This window comes from Petaurus breviceps, unplaced genomic scaffold (assembly GCF_028583685.1).
Source record: "Petaurus breviceps papuanus isolate PSGF00001 unplaced genomic scaffold, PetGlider_PUasm1.0 90667, whole genome shotgun sequence".
Lineage (NCBI taxonomy): Eukaryota > Metazoa > Chordata > Mammalia > Diprotodontia > Petauridae > Petaurus > Petaurus breviceps.
The window spans coordinates 4,991,643-5,008,993 of NW_027187302.1; the positions used below are offsets into that span (position 1 = coordinate 4,991,643).

A 17,351-nucleotide genomic window follows, 5' to 3' on the forward strand; every position below is an offset into this window, starting at 1 on the left:
GAGGAACAAATAAGGAAATACCTTTTGCGGTTATGGATAGGGGACTGTCTCTTGACCAGACAAGGGATAGAGTTGATCATGGGAAACAACATGGAAAATTTCGATTCCATGAAATTGAAAAGCTATTGCACAAACAAAACCAATGCACTTAAAAATGAGAAGGGGATCAGTTAATTGGAAACACCTTGACAGCAAGTTTCTCTGATAAAATCCAATATCCAAGATATTTAGGGAAATGTTTCAAATATATAAGAACATTTATTATCCTCAATAGGCAAATGGCCAAACTATTTAAATAGGTAGTTCTCAAAAGAAGAAAAGCAATCTATTGAGACCATGTAAAAATGTTCCAAATCACTAGTAATGAGAGAATTGCAAATTAAAACGACTTTGAAGTTCTACTCCACATAAGTAGATTGGCAAAGATGACAAAAAAAGGAAAATGACAGCTTTTAGAAGGCATGTACAAAGAAAGATACCCTAATGTCCTGTGGGTGGTCTAGAAAGCAATTTGGAACTCTACTTCTAAAAGCCACAGTATTAACTTGATGTGATGCTAACCTCACCAGGCATGAATGAATGGACAAAAAAGCATTTATGAAGCATTTACTATATCCCAAGCACTGTGTTAAAGCACTGGGAATGAAAATACAAAAGCAAAAATAGTACTTCCCCTCAAGGAAGAAAGCAAACATTTATCGAGTACTTACTACATTCTAGGCATTTATTGAGTGTCTAATATGTGCTAATCACTGTTAAGTGTTTTACAAATATCTTTTTTTTTATCCTCACAGCAGCCCTGGGAGGTAGATCTATATTATTATCATTCTTATTTTACAGATAAGGAAAATGAGGCAGATAAAGGTTAAATGATTTGCCCAGGGTCCTGTAGCTAGTAATTGGTATGGATTTGAACTCGTGTCTTCCTGATTCTAGGCCTAGCCCACTCTCCACTATACCATCTAGCTGCCTTTACATGCTCACATTCTATATGCTTACATTCTAATGGAGGAAACAGTATATATAGGAAGGCAGACAGTCATTTTTTTGGTTTGGAAACTACAGGAATGGTGAGTAAAACCATGGTGGGGAGGGGAGTAGATTAATCCATCTTTTCCAGGGGACAACGACAGAGTTGTTTTGATTGTGTATCCCAGACTAGGGAGTTGGAAGAGAGAAGGAAAGAGCAAAAGGTGTATACACACCACCAAGGTTGCTTGTGTGAAGATTGTTGAGGAGGGAAGTGAAGCAAATATAAAATTGGGCTTAAATGTTGTGGGAAAATTAAAGTGACCACCAACAGGTCACACAATTAAAACAAAAAACCTTTTGTGGTTTTCTCTTTTTGGTTATTATTCTGACCATTAGAATTGGTCTGCTACAGTAGGACCTGTGAGATCATTTTTTTTTTCATTTCTGTTTGAAAAAATAGATCCAACTTAATGGTCATAAAGGAACTAAGTTTTCCTTTTTTTCTCCTCTCTTTAATCTGTTAGATTGTTGATATGTTACCTGTTAGTCTTTTTTTTTTTTTTTTTAACAGTGCCATCTATTCTGAATGAAGCTATTCCAGCCACCACCCAACATATTGACACACAACTTCAGACTTCCCAGGAGCAGGCATACCGGTACACAGCGATCCTGGAGAAAGTAGTAGTCAATCCACTCAAAATGAAAGAGCTTGAATCCTTAAAGATAAAAGAAGCTTTGTTTAATTTGAGACAATATGAGGTTTTCCTTAATATAATTTTGGTGAGTTGTTACAGTATCTGGCATTCTCAAAGCTAACAGTATGTTTTGCTTACCCAAGGGGACACAGCTACTAAGTGTCTGAGGCCAAATTTGAACTCAGATCCTCCTGACTCCAGGGCAGGAGCTCTGACACTCTGTGCCATCTAGCTGCCCCTAAGGCATCGATTTTTAAGGTCGCATTTGCAATGGTTATGCTGTTTCTATGGATAAAAAAATGTAGAGGTTAAGTTGTAATTTGTACTTCATGAAGGTATCAGCCACTGAACTGAATCTGTACACCTTTGGATTCTTCAAAATGTGTCAGTCTCCATGATCATGGCAAATGTAAGAAAGCCTGGTGAAAATGTGTTCCCGCTGATGTTTTGGGAACTTATTTACAGGTCTAGGCATTTTGACTAAGGGGCTGGAAATCTAATTTGGAATTTGACTTAACATTCTAAGTCTTCCCCAAAGCCTAGGCTTTCACAAATGAGTAATAATCTACTGACATAAGAAATTAAACACAGAGTATTGTTTATTGGGCTACAGATTTTTTTTAAGGATTTAATTTAAAAAATTTTTAATTAACAAAAGTCTGTTTTCTCTCCCTGCCATAAAGGGGTGGGGCGGGAGGGAGAAGAAGAAGGGAGAGAGAAATAAAAGAAATACAAAAACCTTCTAACAAATATGCATAGTCAACCAAAACAACTTTATGCATTGGTTATGTCAAAAAAAAATGTCTCATTCTGCACCCTGAGATTGCAGATTTATTGATCAAGCTTTACTTGAATGAACTCAACACATTTTTTTTTCCAGACAAGCTAGCATTTCATATCTGTTCTGAATAGAGTGGAAAGAGCCCCTGGACTTGGACAGTCCTAGCTCTCCTTTTTACTAGTTATGTATAGCTACCTCAGTCAAGTTCTTCTACCTCTGTGAACCTCAGTTTTCTTACCTGTAAAGCTGTTGCTTATGCTTATGCTGCTGATCTCACAGTTGTTGTCAGGAAACTGTGCCAGTAAATATAAGCACACACACACACACACACACACACACAGATTAGCTCATTAGATTGAAACTGTCTCTAGCTCAGTGAAGTGTGGAATTAGAGAATGATAGAATTTTGGCACTGAAGGAACACCAGCGTCTATCTAGTTTAACCTGTATGTGAGCAAACATCCTCCTTAAAACATTCCCAATAAAGCTGTCCCTTAGATACCTATAAGGAGGGGGAAGGAAACTTCTCCAAGGAGACCATTCTTTGTTTTGATAGCTCTAATGGCCAGGACCTTTTTCATTGTATCTAGCCTAAAAATGCCTCTCTGTCACTTTTCTCTGTTGCTTCTAGTTCTACCATGTGAAACCAAGCAAAGTTAGTTTAATTGCTCTTACATGGGATAGGTTCAAATACTCAAAGAGATTTCTCATGTCCTTTCTCTGTTTTTAATTTCTTAAACTCCATTCTACCATCCCAGTTGCTTCCACTGATCTTTATTTGGTATGATTTTTTTTGTGTGCCGCTTTTTCATTTTGTTTCTTCCAATTATTATCAAGTCAAATTTTTAATTCATATTTTTATATATTCAATATATTTTCTCCTTTCCTTCTCCCTTACTGGGGGGAAAAAACCATTGTAACAAATATGCATGGTGAAACATTGGACTTTGACCATGTCCAAAAAAATATATGTCTCATCCTTCATCCTGAGTGTTTGACACGATTTTAAGGACTTCAACTATCTGATTCCTTCCTCTGTATACTCAGAAGCACATTGATTTAGAGCTGAAAGAAGCTATAAAGATCATCTAGTCCAGCTGCCTCATTTTATAGATGAGGAAACTAATGCCCAGAGAGGTTAGGTAGCAATGTATTTTTGTTTGATTTAAATATACTACCTAGAATGGGTCAAAACAGTCTGGATGTTGTCTTTACAGGGCAGAGTGCAGCTTGGTGGTCTATCACCTCTCTGGTGTTGAATACTGTGTCTCTCTTAATGTAGCCTAAATTCACATTAAGTTTTTTTTGGTTTGGTTTTTTAGCTCTTTTATCAATCAGTTCCTGTTGAACTTGCCATCCACTTAACCTCCTGAATCTTTTCTTGATCTGTCTAAAGACACTTTCCTCATCTTGTACTTATGAAGTTATTTCAAAAACTATAAGGAAGAATTTTGGAAAGGTAACAGGGCATTCAGACCAATAGGAACCCAGATCCCCTACATACACCATTTGAAAGCTGTTACTATCAATGGAAGGAACAACAATAAAGAAAACCAAAGAGAATCAGCTATAAGCTCTTTTATCTAGTTCAGGACCATCCTCCCCACCCCACCCCCGACTGCAAAAAAAGAAAGGACTTCCAGAATGTTGCAAAGCACAGAATTCAGACAAGCTAGGCTAAGCAGGGTAGGTAGAAGGCAAACTGTGAAACATCCTTGTTGGACTTCAGGAGAGAGGGCTAGAATAGCACCCAGTGTTGTACAATCCCAGAGACTCCAGACATAGCAGGAGAGAGGGCCAGACCTGTGTCTAGTCAGTCCATGCCTAACCCAGCATCCAGCTGGACCTCAACAGTAGACAGGGTCTGATAATTCCTGCAGACGGTGGTACCTGTCTTGGCCACTAAACTCAGGATCAAGTGAGGTTTAGGCACACACCAACTAGGAGTATAAGGTTAGGGTTTAACATAAGCACAAGTCCTCAGTCTGGAAACTGGGAAGGTTTCCAGTATGAGTAAACAGAAGATGCCAGACACAGTGAAAAAATACCTTGAATTTCGAGAAGCTTGAAAGAGCAAGTCCAGAAGAAAGTAATAACTCAACAACAAGTCAGTAGAGTCCTCAAGGAGAATGTCCTGGCCACAAAGACTAGAACAATACCTAGAAGAAACAAAATAAGATGAATAACTAAGAAGGAAAGAATAGAAAAGAGAATTAATAATTTAGAACAAACAGTGGTAAACCTCAACTAAGAATTAAACTCTGGAAATTAGAATGGATTACAAAGAAAACAATGATTCCATGGAGAACTACAAAAATATTAAAACTAAAAGGTTAAAAAAAAACAGAAAAAAATTCAGGTATAAATTTACAAAAACAACTGACCTGGAAAACAGGTCAAGGGAAAGATAAGTTAAGCATTATCAGGCTTACCTGAAAACCATAACTTAGAAAAAGGTTGACTATCACATTCCAAGAAATTATAAATGAAAATTGTCTGTATCTCTTAGAACCAGAAGGCAAAGTGAAAATAAAAAGAATCCACCAGTCGCTTCCTGAAAGAAATCCTAAAATGAAATTCTCATGAATATCATAGCTAAAATCAAAAGCTTTCAAGTCAAATTAAAAGTATTTCAAGCATACAGAAAGGAAGTCTTCAAGTAGTAAGGAGCCACAATCAGAATTATGCAAAACTTTAAAGGAAAGGAGGGCTCAGAATACAATATTCCAAAGGCAAAATATAAAGATTTACAACAAAGAACATAACTTATCCAGAAAATACTGAGTATAATCCTACAGTGGGAAATGGATTTTTAATAAAATAGAGGATTTCCAAGCATTTCTGATGAAAAGGCCAGAACTGAGGAGACATTTTGAAATGGAATCAAGAGATAAGAGAAACATAGAAAGGTATGCATATCTGATTAATTGGAAGGGACTATTTGATGATGAATTATTTGTATGTTACTAGCAGTAAAACAAACATGTTCTCCTTAGAACCCTAAAGTCATAGAGAAAGTTAAACAAGACAGGCAGGAGATCCGGAGGTAATTTTCTTCTGTTTTGTTGGTCTTAGGATAAGAAGGAATTAAGAAGGATAGGGGACTATTCTAGAGAGGAAGGGAGGTAACTCAGTCTTTTGTAATAGGGTGTGTGTGAGATGCAGAGTATACAAATATTGAGAAAGAGGTGGAGGTATCTGATGAACAAACATCTGACGAACTTCACTTTCACCTGAACCATAAAAAGAAAGAGTGAATGCATACACACACACACACACACACACACACACTCCCCCCCCACAAAATATGCCATAGAAATACATTGAACTCAATAGGGAAATAGACAGGGACAGGGAGAAGGGAGGGAGAACTGAAGAGAGAGAGCAAGATAGGTGAAAAAATAGTGATAAGTAAAACAAATTTTAACTTGGAGGGAGGAGAATGCAGGAGGATTAAAATGAAAGAAAAACTAAAAAGCTTGTGATCAGGGGCAGTGCAAAGACAAGAGAAGAGGTACAATAGAGTGGAAACAGATTAATGATTTATAAATAACAGATGTTAGGCAAACTTCTCTTTCACCCCTTCTTTGTAAAGAGATGGGAGGAGGATTAAGAAGGGAAAAAATATGAGAGGATAGACTAAAAGGAAACACACAGTTAATAGTTACAGCTGCGAATATGAATAAGATGAATTCCCTAATTAATGGAATTGGATAGCATGATGGATTAGAAAACAGAATCCAACGTCATAAATGCATTTTCCTGAAAGTATTTGGATGTGCACATGAAATATAGCATCTAAATACTTCAAAGAAAAGTTAATCAAACTGAAGAGAAAAATAGACAACAAAACTCTAATAGTGAGCAAACCTCAATGTAACTCGTTTCAAACTTAAACAAATATAACAAAAACATAAACAAGAAAGAAATTAAAGACCTGAATAGAACTTTAGAAACATTTGCGATGATAGAACTGTAGTGATTACTAAAAAGGAACACAAAGGAATTTACATATATCTCAGCCTTGCATAGTTTCTTTATAAAAGTTTGCCATGTGGGGGAGCAGAGTCAAGATGGTAGAGTAGAAGCACAAACTTGGTGTGAGCTCCTGCTGTAATCACTTCCAATACATGTGAAAAATGACTCTAAACAAACTTTTGGGCTACAGAACCCACAAAGTGATAGAGAGAAACAACTCTCCAGCTGAAGGAAGCCCAGCAGGCAGACAGGAAAGGTCTGTCACGCCGAAGTGGGAGCCAGGTGCAGTCCTGCATGAACAAATTGGTTCCAGACCCAACCCTGGCCCCGACCAGCAGTGCAGAGCAGACTTCAGGAGAGTGAATCATCAGTAGCTGTGGCAGTTTCCAGACTTCTCAACCCATAAATGCCAAAGACAAAGTAAAAGGTCAGTGTGGAACTCTGTTGGAACAGGGAACTGAAGAGCGCAGTCCAGCCCCTGCCCCCTGGGTGAGAAGTGGTTAGAGGTGCTTGGCTGTGTAGCTGCTGCTAAGTGGCTGCTTCTAGAGCTCCTGGCCTGCAGATCATGGCAGCACCAAGTGACCATTCAGAAGGTAATCACTCTTGCTTTGACCTGCTTGGATCCAGATTGTGGTCTTGGGTGGTAGTCCTTGGGTGTGTGACCAGTGAGCCAAAGCTTGTGGGGGCTATAAAGAAGGCACCCTCCTAATAGCTTGAGCAGCTGCAAAAACCCCAGTGATTTCTGACATAGTTCTCTCCATTCTGGAAGCAGAGTTCTACCATGGCAAAGAGCTCAAAAGTCAAGTAATTGGCTGGCAATATGAGCAAGCAATGAAAGCACAAATATACCATAGAATCCTTTTTTGGGGACAAAAAGGATCAAGGCATGGGGGGGGGGCAGGGAGGAAGACAGTGAAGTCAGAACTCCTGCATAAAAAGTCTCCAAGAAAAATATGAATTTGTTACAGGCCATGGAGGAGCTCAAGAAGGATTTTGAAAATCAAGTAAGAGAAGTGGAGGAAAAATTGGGAAGAAAAATGAGAATGATGCAAGAAAATCAGGAAAAGCAAGTCAACAGCCTGCTAAAGGAGACCCAAAAATACACTGAAGAAAATAACACCTTAAAAAATAGACTAACTCAAATGGCAAAAGAGGCCCAAAAAGCCATTGAGGAGAAGAATGCCTTAAAAAGCCGAATTTGCCAAATAGAAAAGGAATTTCAAAAAGTCACTGGAGAGAATAACACTTTCAAATTAGATTGGAGAAAGTAGAAGCTAATAATGAAGATACTACTAAACAGATCCAAACAAATGAAAAAATAGAAGGCAATATGAAATATCTCATTGGGAAAACCACTGACCTGGAAAATAGATCCAGGAGAGATAATTTAAAAATTATTGGACTGGGGCAGCTAGGTGGTACAGTGAGTAAGAGCGCTAGCCCCAGAGTCAGGAGGACCTAGGATCGTCTGGCCTCAGATACTTAACACCCAGACACACACAAAAAAAAATGGCCGTGTAACCTTGGGCAAGTTACTTAACCCCGATTGCTTTAAAAACAAATAAATAAATAATGAAAGTTTAAAAAAATTATTGGACTACCTGAAAGCCATGATCAAAATAAGAGCCTAGACATCATCTTTCAAGAAATTGTCAAGCAAAATGTCCTTGCTGTTCTAGAACCAGAGGGCAAAATAGACATTGAAAGAATTCACCAATCGCCTCTTAAAAAAGACCCCAAAAAGAAGATTCCTAGGAATACTATAGCCAAATTTCAGAGTTCCCAAGTCAAGGAGAAAATACTTCAAGCAGTCAAGAAGAAACAATTTTAGTATTGGGGAAACACAATCAGGATAACACAAGACCTAGCAGCTTCTACATTAAGGGATCAAAGGGTTTAGAATATGATATTCTGGAAGTCAAAGGAGCTAGGACTAAAAGCAAGAATCACCTATCCAGCAAAACTGAGTATAATGCTACAGGGGAAAATATGGTCATTTAATGAAATAGAGGATTTTCAAGAATTTTTTTTTTTGGAGGGTAATTGGGGTTAAGTGACTTGCCCAAGGTCACATGGCTAGTTTTTGTGTTAAGTGTCTAAAGCTAAATTTGAACTCAGGTCCTCCTGACTCCAGGGCTGGTGCTCTATTCACTACACCACCTAGTCACCCCGTAAATCTAATTTTTAAAAGGACTTGAAACTGACAATGAAAGGAGAAAATTGACTGTATTTATGAATCGTGGCATTCAAATTAAAGGCCATTGTATAACACCAAAGGACTATGGCTTGACACAAGGGAGTAGGTGATCACCTAATCAGGGGGTGAGAATATGAGTTTAATCCCACCTCATTTCCCCATATCCAATGATGACTTTGTCTGCAACACAGCTCTACCACTCCCTTCAGCTGTCCTCTGTTTTGTCCTTTCCTACCTTTTGCTTTTTGTTGATGCACTGAGGATGGGCCTTTCAAGGCAGGCAATATAATACATAAACTACAGCAGCTATGCAGCTAAGTTTCCACCTCTCCTCCCTACCCTAGCAAACTCACATCCTGTGCCCCCAAACACCTGAGCTCCAGGATAGTGTATGTGAAGTAAGCTTCTCACTTACATAAAATTTTGCTGTTTGGTGGAAAAGAGTGAATAGCATACAATAATAGGCATGGATAAGTTGTAATTAAGTTACTTTCCTCCCCTCCCCCCAGCTATCCATGTTATGAGCATTCCCTAATTCCATGGAAGGCACCACCCCACCATGCTTTCATTCTCCCAGGTTCACAGCTCTCTTCCAAGTTACCAGTGATCTTCCAGTTGCCAAACCTAATGGTCTTGTGTGGGATGCAGAGACCCTGACCCAAATTGATTGCTCAAAGTGAAGGTAGTTTTATTAGAATCTCAGGAGAAGTGGGTGGTCCAGTCTCTGGTACAGCACTGAGAGAGAGGAGGCCACCATACAGAAGCTAAAGCTGGGTTAAATAAGCAAGAGTTACATGCCTCCCAAACATTAACATAATTATTACCAACAAGGCTCTAATCTTGCTAGATAACATACATAACACATTAGGTCCATTATGCAAGTACAGTACAACCTCAGAATACTGAACCCCCTTTCAGTCTAACCTAGATGCATCCTTATCTGGGCCTGAGTGACCCAAGGCCACTGTCTGTTTCCTGATTGGTCAAATCTACCTGCTGCTGCCAGCTCCTTCCATTCTATATTATTTCATTTTAGTATTATCTAGGAGTTTTCTGGGAGTTCTCTGGGAAATGGGGACTTAACTTCTTCCCAAGGCTACTGCTTCAACTCTCCCAAGGCTACTGTCTGGTACTCTTTATCAGTAGTCTTGTTCAGCAATTCTTGCAGTTCTATAGAAACAACTCTTTTATGGTAAGCTAGGTGAGAAGGTCTGACTAGAATGGAGCAACTATACAGAAAGATTTCTAAAGTTTCAAAGTCACATAATTTCTAGAAAATGGAAACTTAGGCTTTAAGGACTTACTTTAGTAGATAGTCTCTGAGAAACCACACTTTTACCTTTCCCATACAGTCTTTTCTCAATCTTTATCCTTCTTGACCTTTCTGTGACACTTGAAACTGTTGAACACCTCAGGTATGGTAGGTGTAGTATATGTATATTATTGATGAAAAAAGTACATACCATATTGGAGTACACATGTAAAATTTTTTACCGAATCAAAAGAATGTGGAGAACAGTGCCATAGAGAAAACTACTTAGTAAGAAGACTAATAGAATTTGAAATGCCTAGAAATTCACACTAGGCAAAAACAAGTAAAAAGGCCTCCCAATAAAAAACCCCAGGACTTTAGAAGCTTATATATGCATAACCTGTTTAAAATTGCAGTTTAGGCTCACCTAGATCAGGTTCAATCTAGGGGGCCTCTTTATAATAACTATGACTCATCATTCTGTAACTCTGTAATAATGGACGGGTCATTTAGCCTCTCAATGCCCCAGGCAAATCTTATCTTAAATTGCTTACCTGCAAGCAGTTTCCATACTGGAAGATTCCCCTCCTCCCCATACTGATGAAATTCCTGTCATGCCCCCTTCCCCCCCCCAAAAAACTTATCAGAACAAACTAACCTCATTTTCTTTTTTTTTTCTTTTTCTTGATAGTTACTGCTTTCACAAATTAAGAAAATGCTTTGTATGCCTATTTTGTAGTTTACTGAGTATGCATAATTTAGTGACTTTTGGAGTATAGTGACAAATTGCTTTCCTGAATGGCTTGACCAGTTCACAATGTAGAACATTAAAGTGCTTGCTTCCCCACAGCCAGCCTCTCCAACATTTGTCATTTTCTTTCTTTTTTTTTAAATCTCTCTGCTAACCTGAAGAGTGTGAGGTGCAATGTCAGAGCTGTTTTCATTTGCATTTCTTTAATTATTAGTGATTTAGAACATGTTTTCTTATGATAGCATGGATTTTTTCTTTTGAAAACAAGTTGTTGAGATTTTTTTACCACTGGGAATTAACTCTTGTTCTTATATGTTTGAATCAGTTCCCCATGTATTTTGTCAGTGAGACTTTTTTCAAAGAAATTTGCTATAAAGATTGTTTTCCATTTAATTATTTTATAATATGCTATTCTTCGAGATTTTAAGGCAAAGCATTGATGGTCACTTGCTGAAAATGTGGGAAGTCAATACTGTTCAGGCAGTTTGGACTACTAAATCACCTCAGATGTCACTTTCCAAAAGTGTTTTACCACTGTCACTTGGAATCTTTTCTACCAATCAGAAATCTTTTTTTTCCCTATATGGCATTTTAAAAGATTCAAGAGACATAATTTCTGGATAATTTAATCATTTTATTAGTAGTGCTAGCATTTTAATAAAAGGATGGTCACTTGGCAGTCTCTTTTAGACTAAAGACACTTCATGGTGGTGGGCTTATAGTTGATACGCCCTTCTAAGAGTAGGTGTTCCCGAGGGAACCAATCAATTCTGATTACAGTGAGAGGGTGGACTGTTTTACAAGGAAGGTCTTGGGGTACATGACTTGAATTGCCCAAATCTTGGTGAAAGAGACATATCAATTTCCATTTCACATGTCTGACAAAAGCGAGAACCAACACTTGGCAGACCTGTCTGAGTAAACACAATAAGCAGGAATGCACCTATGAGCCCAAACTTAGTATTTCTTTTACTATCTGATTAGATTTTCTACTGGGTAAATCTCTGCCTAAGATTTCTCACACTGGTTGATTTCTGAATGAGGAAGTAGAAAAGGAGAAAAACCTTGGTCCTTAATTCAATAATTAGTTATTAAATACAAGAGAGAAATAATCATTTCTCATACCTACATGCCCCACCAGAATCTCAAGCTCAACATATTCAAAACATATTATGTTTACCTCATCTGCTTTCAGAACTCTGGTACTCTGATTCTGATTCTAGTTTTGTTATTCTCTAATATTGGTTCAACCCATACATGGGGGAAGGTTAATTTCCTAATTAGAGTTTTCATTGGCTTTTTGACATTATTCACTCCAAAAGATAATTGAGATAGTGACATAAAAGGGAATAGGGAAACTTTTCCAGATAATTCTCTACATCTGAATCTATCTTCACAGGTACCTGGTACACTGGATAGAATGTTGGACCTGAAGTCAGGAAAACCTGAGTTTGGATGTGACTTCAGATACTTACTGACTGTATGACCCTGGTTAAGTCACTTAACCTCTGTTTGCTTCACTTTCCTCAACTGTAAAATGGGGTTAATAATAGCACCTACTCCTCACAATTATTATAAGGATCAAATGAGGAAACAATTGTAAAGTGCTTAGCATATAGTAGGCATTTAATAAATGCTTGTTTTTTTAAGCATATACTTATCCCACTAAGTTTTTAAAAAATCATTTGCCTCAGTACAGAGGTATCAAACTCACCCTAACTAGATTAAAATATAATTGGAAAATATTTAACAGAATAAATATACAACATATGTAATTTTAATTTATGGTTTTCTTAGTCATATGCAGCTGTCAGGAATCTGTTTTTGTTTGAGTTTGATGTCACTGTCTCAGTAGGCTAAAATACAATTTTAGAGACTCCTCGGACAAATTGTTTTCCATATTTAATAAGATTAAACATTCCTTGATAGATATAACCATATAGAACCATACTGTTCATTAACCCTTATATCAACAATATCAAGAAAGGCATAAAACCAGGAGATGTATGCTAATTGAAGATGTTTATCCCTTTCATTAAGAATGCCTTTTGTGTTGGACAACTTTCTCTAGATGCCCCATCAGCATCTTGAAACCAGGATGTTTAAAAAGCTGCTCATTACTTTCCCCCAATCGACCCTTCCTTCAAATTTCACTGCTTCTGTTGAGAACATGCCTAGTTGCCTAGGTTTATAACCTAAAGAATCATCTTTGACTCTTCTTTCCTAACTTTTTTCAGTAAATCTTTTTTGTTATTCTGGAATTGACTGTTCAGTTATTTTTAGTCATGTCCAACTCTTCATGATTCCATTTGGGGTTTACTTGGCAAAAATACTAAAATGGTTTGCCATTTCTTTCTTCAGCTCATTTTTTAGATGAGGAACTGAGGCAAACAGGATTAAGTGACTTGTCTAGGGTCATACAACTAGTAAGTGTCTGAGGCCACATTTGAACTTGTGAAGATGAGTCTTCCTGACTCTAGACCAGGCCCTCTATCCATTGTGCTATATAGCTGCCCCTGGGTCCAGGTTGGGGAATTGAACATGTGTGACAGGTGGGGATGTTCCCATACCACAAAATATAAATATTTCCATATGCAAAGAGTAGAAAGTTGTCATTACTCTTAAAATCATGAATCTCTATTACATGCAACTTGGCTTTTTAAACTATGTAACAAATGCAGTGTGTTCCAAAGTTGTGTAATTTGTTTGTGTTTCTCCATAAATCTCTCCTATGATTTTTTTGTAGATGCTCTTACCATTCTTATTTCTCCTTTTATCAGTATCTCTTCTCCCCTCCTAAAAATAACCCTTAAAACCAATTATGTTAGAAATTGTCAAGAAAAATCCATCATTAGCCATGTTGAAAATGAACATCTCATTTTGCTCCTGTGGTCCATTCATTGCCTCCTTGTCGAGAGGTGTGATGCATGTTTTATCCTCAATCCCACACAGCTGTGGATCATCATTGCATCAGTCAGAATTCTTAAGTTTTTGAAAGTTGTTTTTCTTTACAATATTATAGTCTTTGAATAAATGATTCTCTCTCCCCTATTTCTGCCCTCAACTGCATGTGTTCATACAAGTAAGTTTTTAAAGGTTCCTCTAGATTGGGCTCTTTTACAATTTTTTATAGTACAATAATATTCTTATATTTATATAGCATAATTGATTCAGTCATTCCCCAATTAATGACTCTCTTTTCTACTTCTAACATCCAACCAGTTGCCATATTTTGCCAATTATACTTCTACAATTACCTTTCCATTTATCCTTTTCTCTCCCCATCTCACATCTATGACCAGTACCTTGATTTAGGGACTCAACTCTTAATTTGAACTACTCCAGTAACCTCCAAATTTCTGTCCATGATTTCAAGAACTTTCCTCCCCTTATCTATTCTCCAAGCAGCTGTCAAAAATAAATATTCCTAAAAGCTACCTTTCTGATCTTTCATTATATAGCTCTTTTTGGTGAATTCTATGTTCTAACTGGACACACAACCATTCTCTTAGTGTAAAACTTTATTTCCTTCTTCCATGAAATCTCATAGGCTAAAATGTAATCTTCCATGTCTCTGACTCTCAGAATCCTTTTCTTCCTTTAAACTTTAGCCCTTGTGCAACCTACACCGTGAAATCTTACATAGCTCGATGCTTTGCTTAGTAGATTTTTTTTGTTGTTGTTGAACTGAATTGAATATCCTATGCAAAATCTAATGGATGAGGGATTCCTATGAGATGGTTTGATTATCTGAATGTTAGTATTTGTGGATTCCATTACATACTAGGGTACTCATTACATTGAGCCTTGGAATGCACTGAGGCTTGCTTAATACTGTCAATGACCACTCAAGGGTAAACAGACCAGTAATCCACCCAGGAAAAACCACATATTTGAAGAATGCATGTTGAAAGCCCTTTGACATCTATAATCTCACTTGATCCTCTCAATCTTATGAGGTAGGCAGGAAAGCAACTATTCTCACCAGGTTGGTACTGGTGCATTTTTTAAGAAAATATGGGAGGAAGGAGAAAAGATTTGAAGCAGCAAAAAAGAGAGAGAATAGGAAGGCAGGTAACATTTGTGAATAAGAATTCTTAAATTGTTAATGTAAATAATATTATCTGATATTAAATGATAACTCAGTTTTATAATTTTTAAAATTCCCTAATTTAAAAAAGTCTTCTGGGGCAGCCAGGTAGCACAGGAGTAAGAGCACTGGCCCCAGTGTCAGGATGACCTGGGGATTGAATCCTGGGCTCAGATACTTAGCACCACACACAGAAATAACTGGCCGTGTAACCTTGAGCAAGTTACTTAACCCCAATTGCTTTAAAAAAAAAAGTCTTCCTTTTTGCATAATAATATTGCCTCAAAGTTATTCATCTTATATTGAGTCAGCAAGATATATGTTGTAGCCATAGGAACTTGAGAATACAACTTCCCTTGATTTTTTCACAGATTTTCCCGAGTAGACATATATTTCAGAAAGGGATCTTAAAGATCATTTAGACTACTCTTCTCATTTATTATTCATTATTGTTATTATACCTTCATTTAGGATAGTCACCTTTTAATTCTTGTCACCTGCACCTAATTATTAGGGTCCAGAATCACCATTTGGAGAGTTGCTTAGAAACATCTGCTGTCATAAATGTAAGCCCAGCTAAAAATTTCTCTTCCAAATTGTTACAGCAACTCTTAAAGCAACACTTCCTTATTCTTCTATCTCAAACCCACTTTCTTCAGTCCTTGGCCCTAGCAACTCAAGGGGACTTCCCTTTCTTCAGCAAGCTTTAGTCCCAGCCCTCTAATTTCTTTCTTTTTAAAAAATCAAATAGTTTATATAGTATTAGAATTAATTTTTCTTTAATTGTTTGGTAGATTTCATTAGTGAGTCCATATAGTCCTGGGAATTTTTTCTTAGGGAGCTCATTTATGTCTTATTCAATTTCTTTGTCTAAGATAGAATTATTTAAGTAATCTATTTCCTCTTCTGTTAATCTGGGCAATTTTATTTTTGTAAATATTCATCCATTTCACTTAGATTGTTAGATTTATTGGCATATAACTGGGCAAAATAATTTTGCTCCTCATAATTGCTTTAATTTCATCTTCATTGGTGGTAAATTCATCCTTTTTCATTTTTGATACTAGTTTTCTTTCTTTTTAAATAAAATTAACCAATGGTTTATTTTATTCGTTTTTTTCCTTAAAAAAAAAAAACCAAGCTCCTAGTTTTATTTATTATTTCAGTGATTTTCTAACTTTCAATTTTATTATTCTCTCTTTTGATTTTTAGGATTTCCAATTAGGTGTTTAATTGGATATTTTTAATTTGTTCTTTTTTTTTGCTTTGCTTTGCTTTTTGGAGGGGGGAGGGCAATTGGGGTTAAGTAACTTGCCCAAGGTCACACAGCTAGTAAGTGTGTCAAGTGTCTTGAGGCTGGATTTGAACTCGGGTCTTCCTGACTCCAGAGCCGGTGCTCTGTTCACTGCACCACCTACCCACCCCAATTTGTTCTTTTTCTAGTTTTTTTTAGTTGCACACCCAATTCATTGATCTGCTCTTTTTTTCTATTTTATTGATGGTAAACATTTAGAAATATAAATTTTCACATAAGTACTGCTTTGACTACATCATGTAAATTTTGGTATGTTGTCTAATTGTTGTCATTCTCTTTGATGAAATAATTTATTGTTTCTATAATTTGTTCTTTGACCCATTCATTCTTTATATTATTAGATTATTTAGTTTCTAATTAATTTTTAATCTATGTTTCCATGGCCCTTTATTGAGTGTAATTTTTATTGTATTATGGTCTGAAAAAAGTGCATTTAATATTTCTGCTTTTCTGCATTTGGTCATGAGGTTTATAATGCCCTAATACATGATCAGTGTTTCTGAAGGTACCATATACAGCAGAAAAAAGATGTATCCCTTTCTATTCACATTCAATTTTCTCCAGAGGGCTATCATATCTAACTTTATATAATTCTATTTATTTCCTTAACTACTTTCTTGTTTATTTTTTGGTTAAATTTATCCAGTTCTGAGAGGGGAGTTGGGGTCCTTCATTAGTATAGTTTTACTATTTCCTCCTGAAATTAATTTAATTTTTCTTTAAGATTTTGAGTGCTATATTATTTGTTTCACATATGTTTAGTATTGAATATTACTTCATTGTCTATGATATCTTTTTATCACAATGTAGTTTCCCTGTTTATTTCTTTTAATTACATGTATTTTTGCTTTTGCTCTGTCAGAGATCATGATTATTTCCCTTGGCACTTTCACTTCAGTTGAAGCATAATAGATTTTGCTTTTGCCCCTTATTTGTATGCTGTGTATCTCTTTGTTTAAATGTTGCAAACAACATATTATTGAATTCTAGTTTTAATCCACTCTGCTATCTACTTCTATTTTATGGGTGAGTTCATCCCATTCATATTGACAGTTATGATTAATAACTGTATATTTCCCTCCATCCTGTTTTCTTCTGTTTATCTTTCTCTCTCTCCTTTTACCCTGTCCCTCCTCAAAAGTCTATTTTGCTTCCAATGACTACTTCCTTTAACTTGCCTTCTCTTCTATCAGCAACTCCTCTCCAACCCTCATTTCTCTTATTCCCTTCCCCTGCTACTTCCTTGCAGCACAAAATATGTTTCCTTCCCCAACTGAGCATGTATATTATTCCCTCCTTGAACTAATTCTGAGGAGAGTA

The 17,351-nt window shown here is 36.6% G+C and overlaps 1 protein-coding gene across 1 annotated transcript in view; it reads left to right on the top strand.

The window, feature by feature from the left end:
* The window catches only part of CFAP206 (cilia and flagella associated protein 206), a 62,051-nt gene that overhangs the window by 19,139 nt on the left and 25,561 nt on the right, over window positions 1–17,351 (top strand). The window contains exon 6 of the mRNA XM_069065114.1: window positions 1,544–1,752. Within this exon, the coding sequence (XP_068921215.1) occupies window positions 1,544–1,752 (209 nt within the window). The remainder of the gene's footprint in view (window positions 1–1,543; window positions 1,753–17,351) is intronic.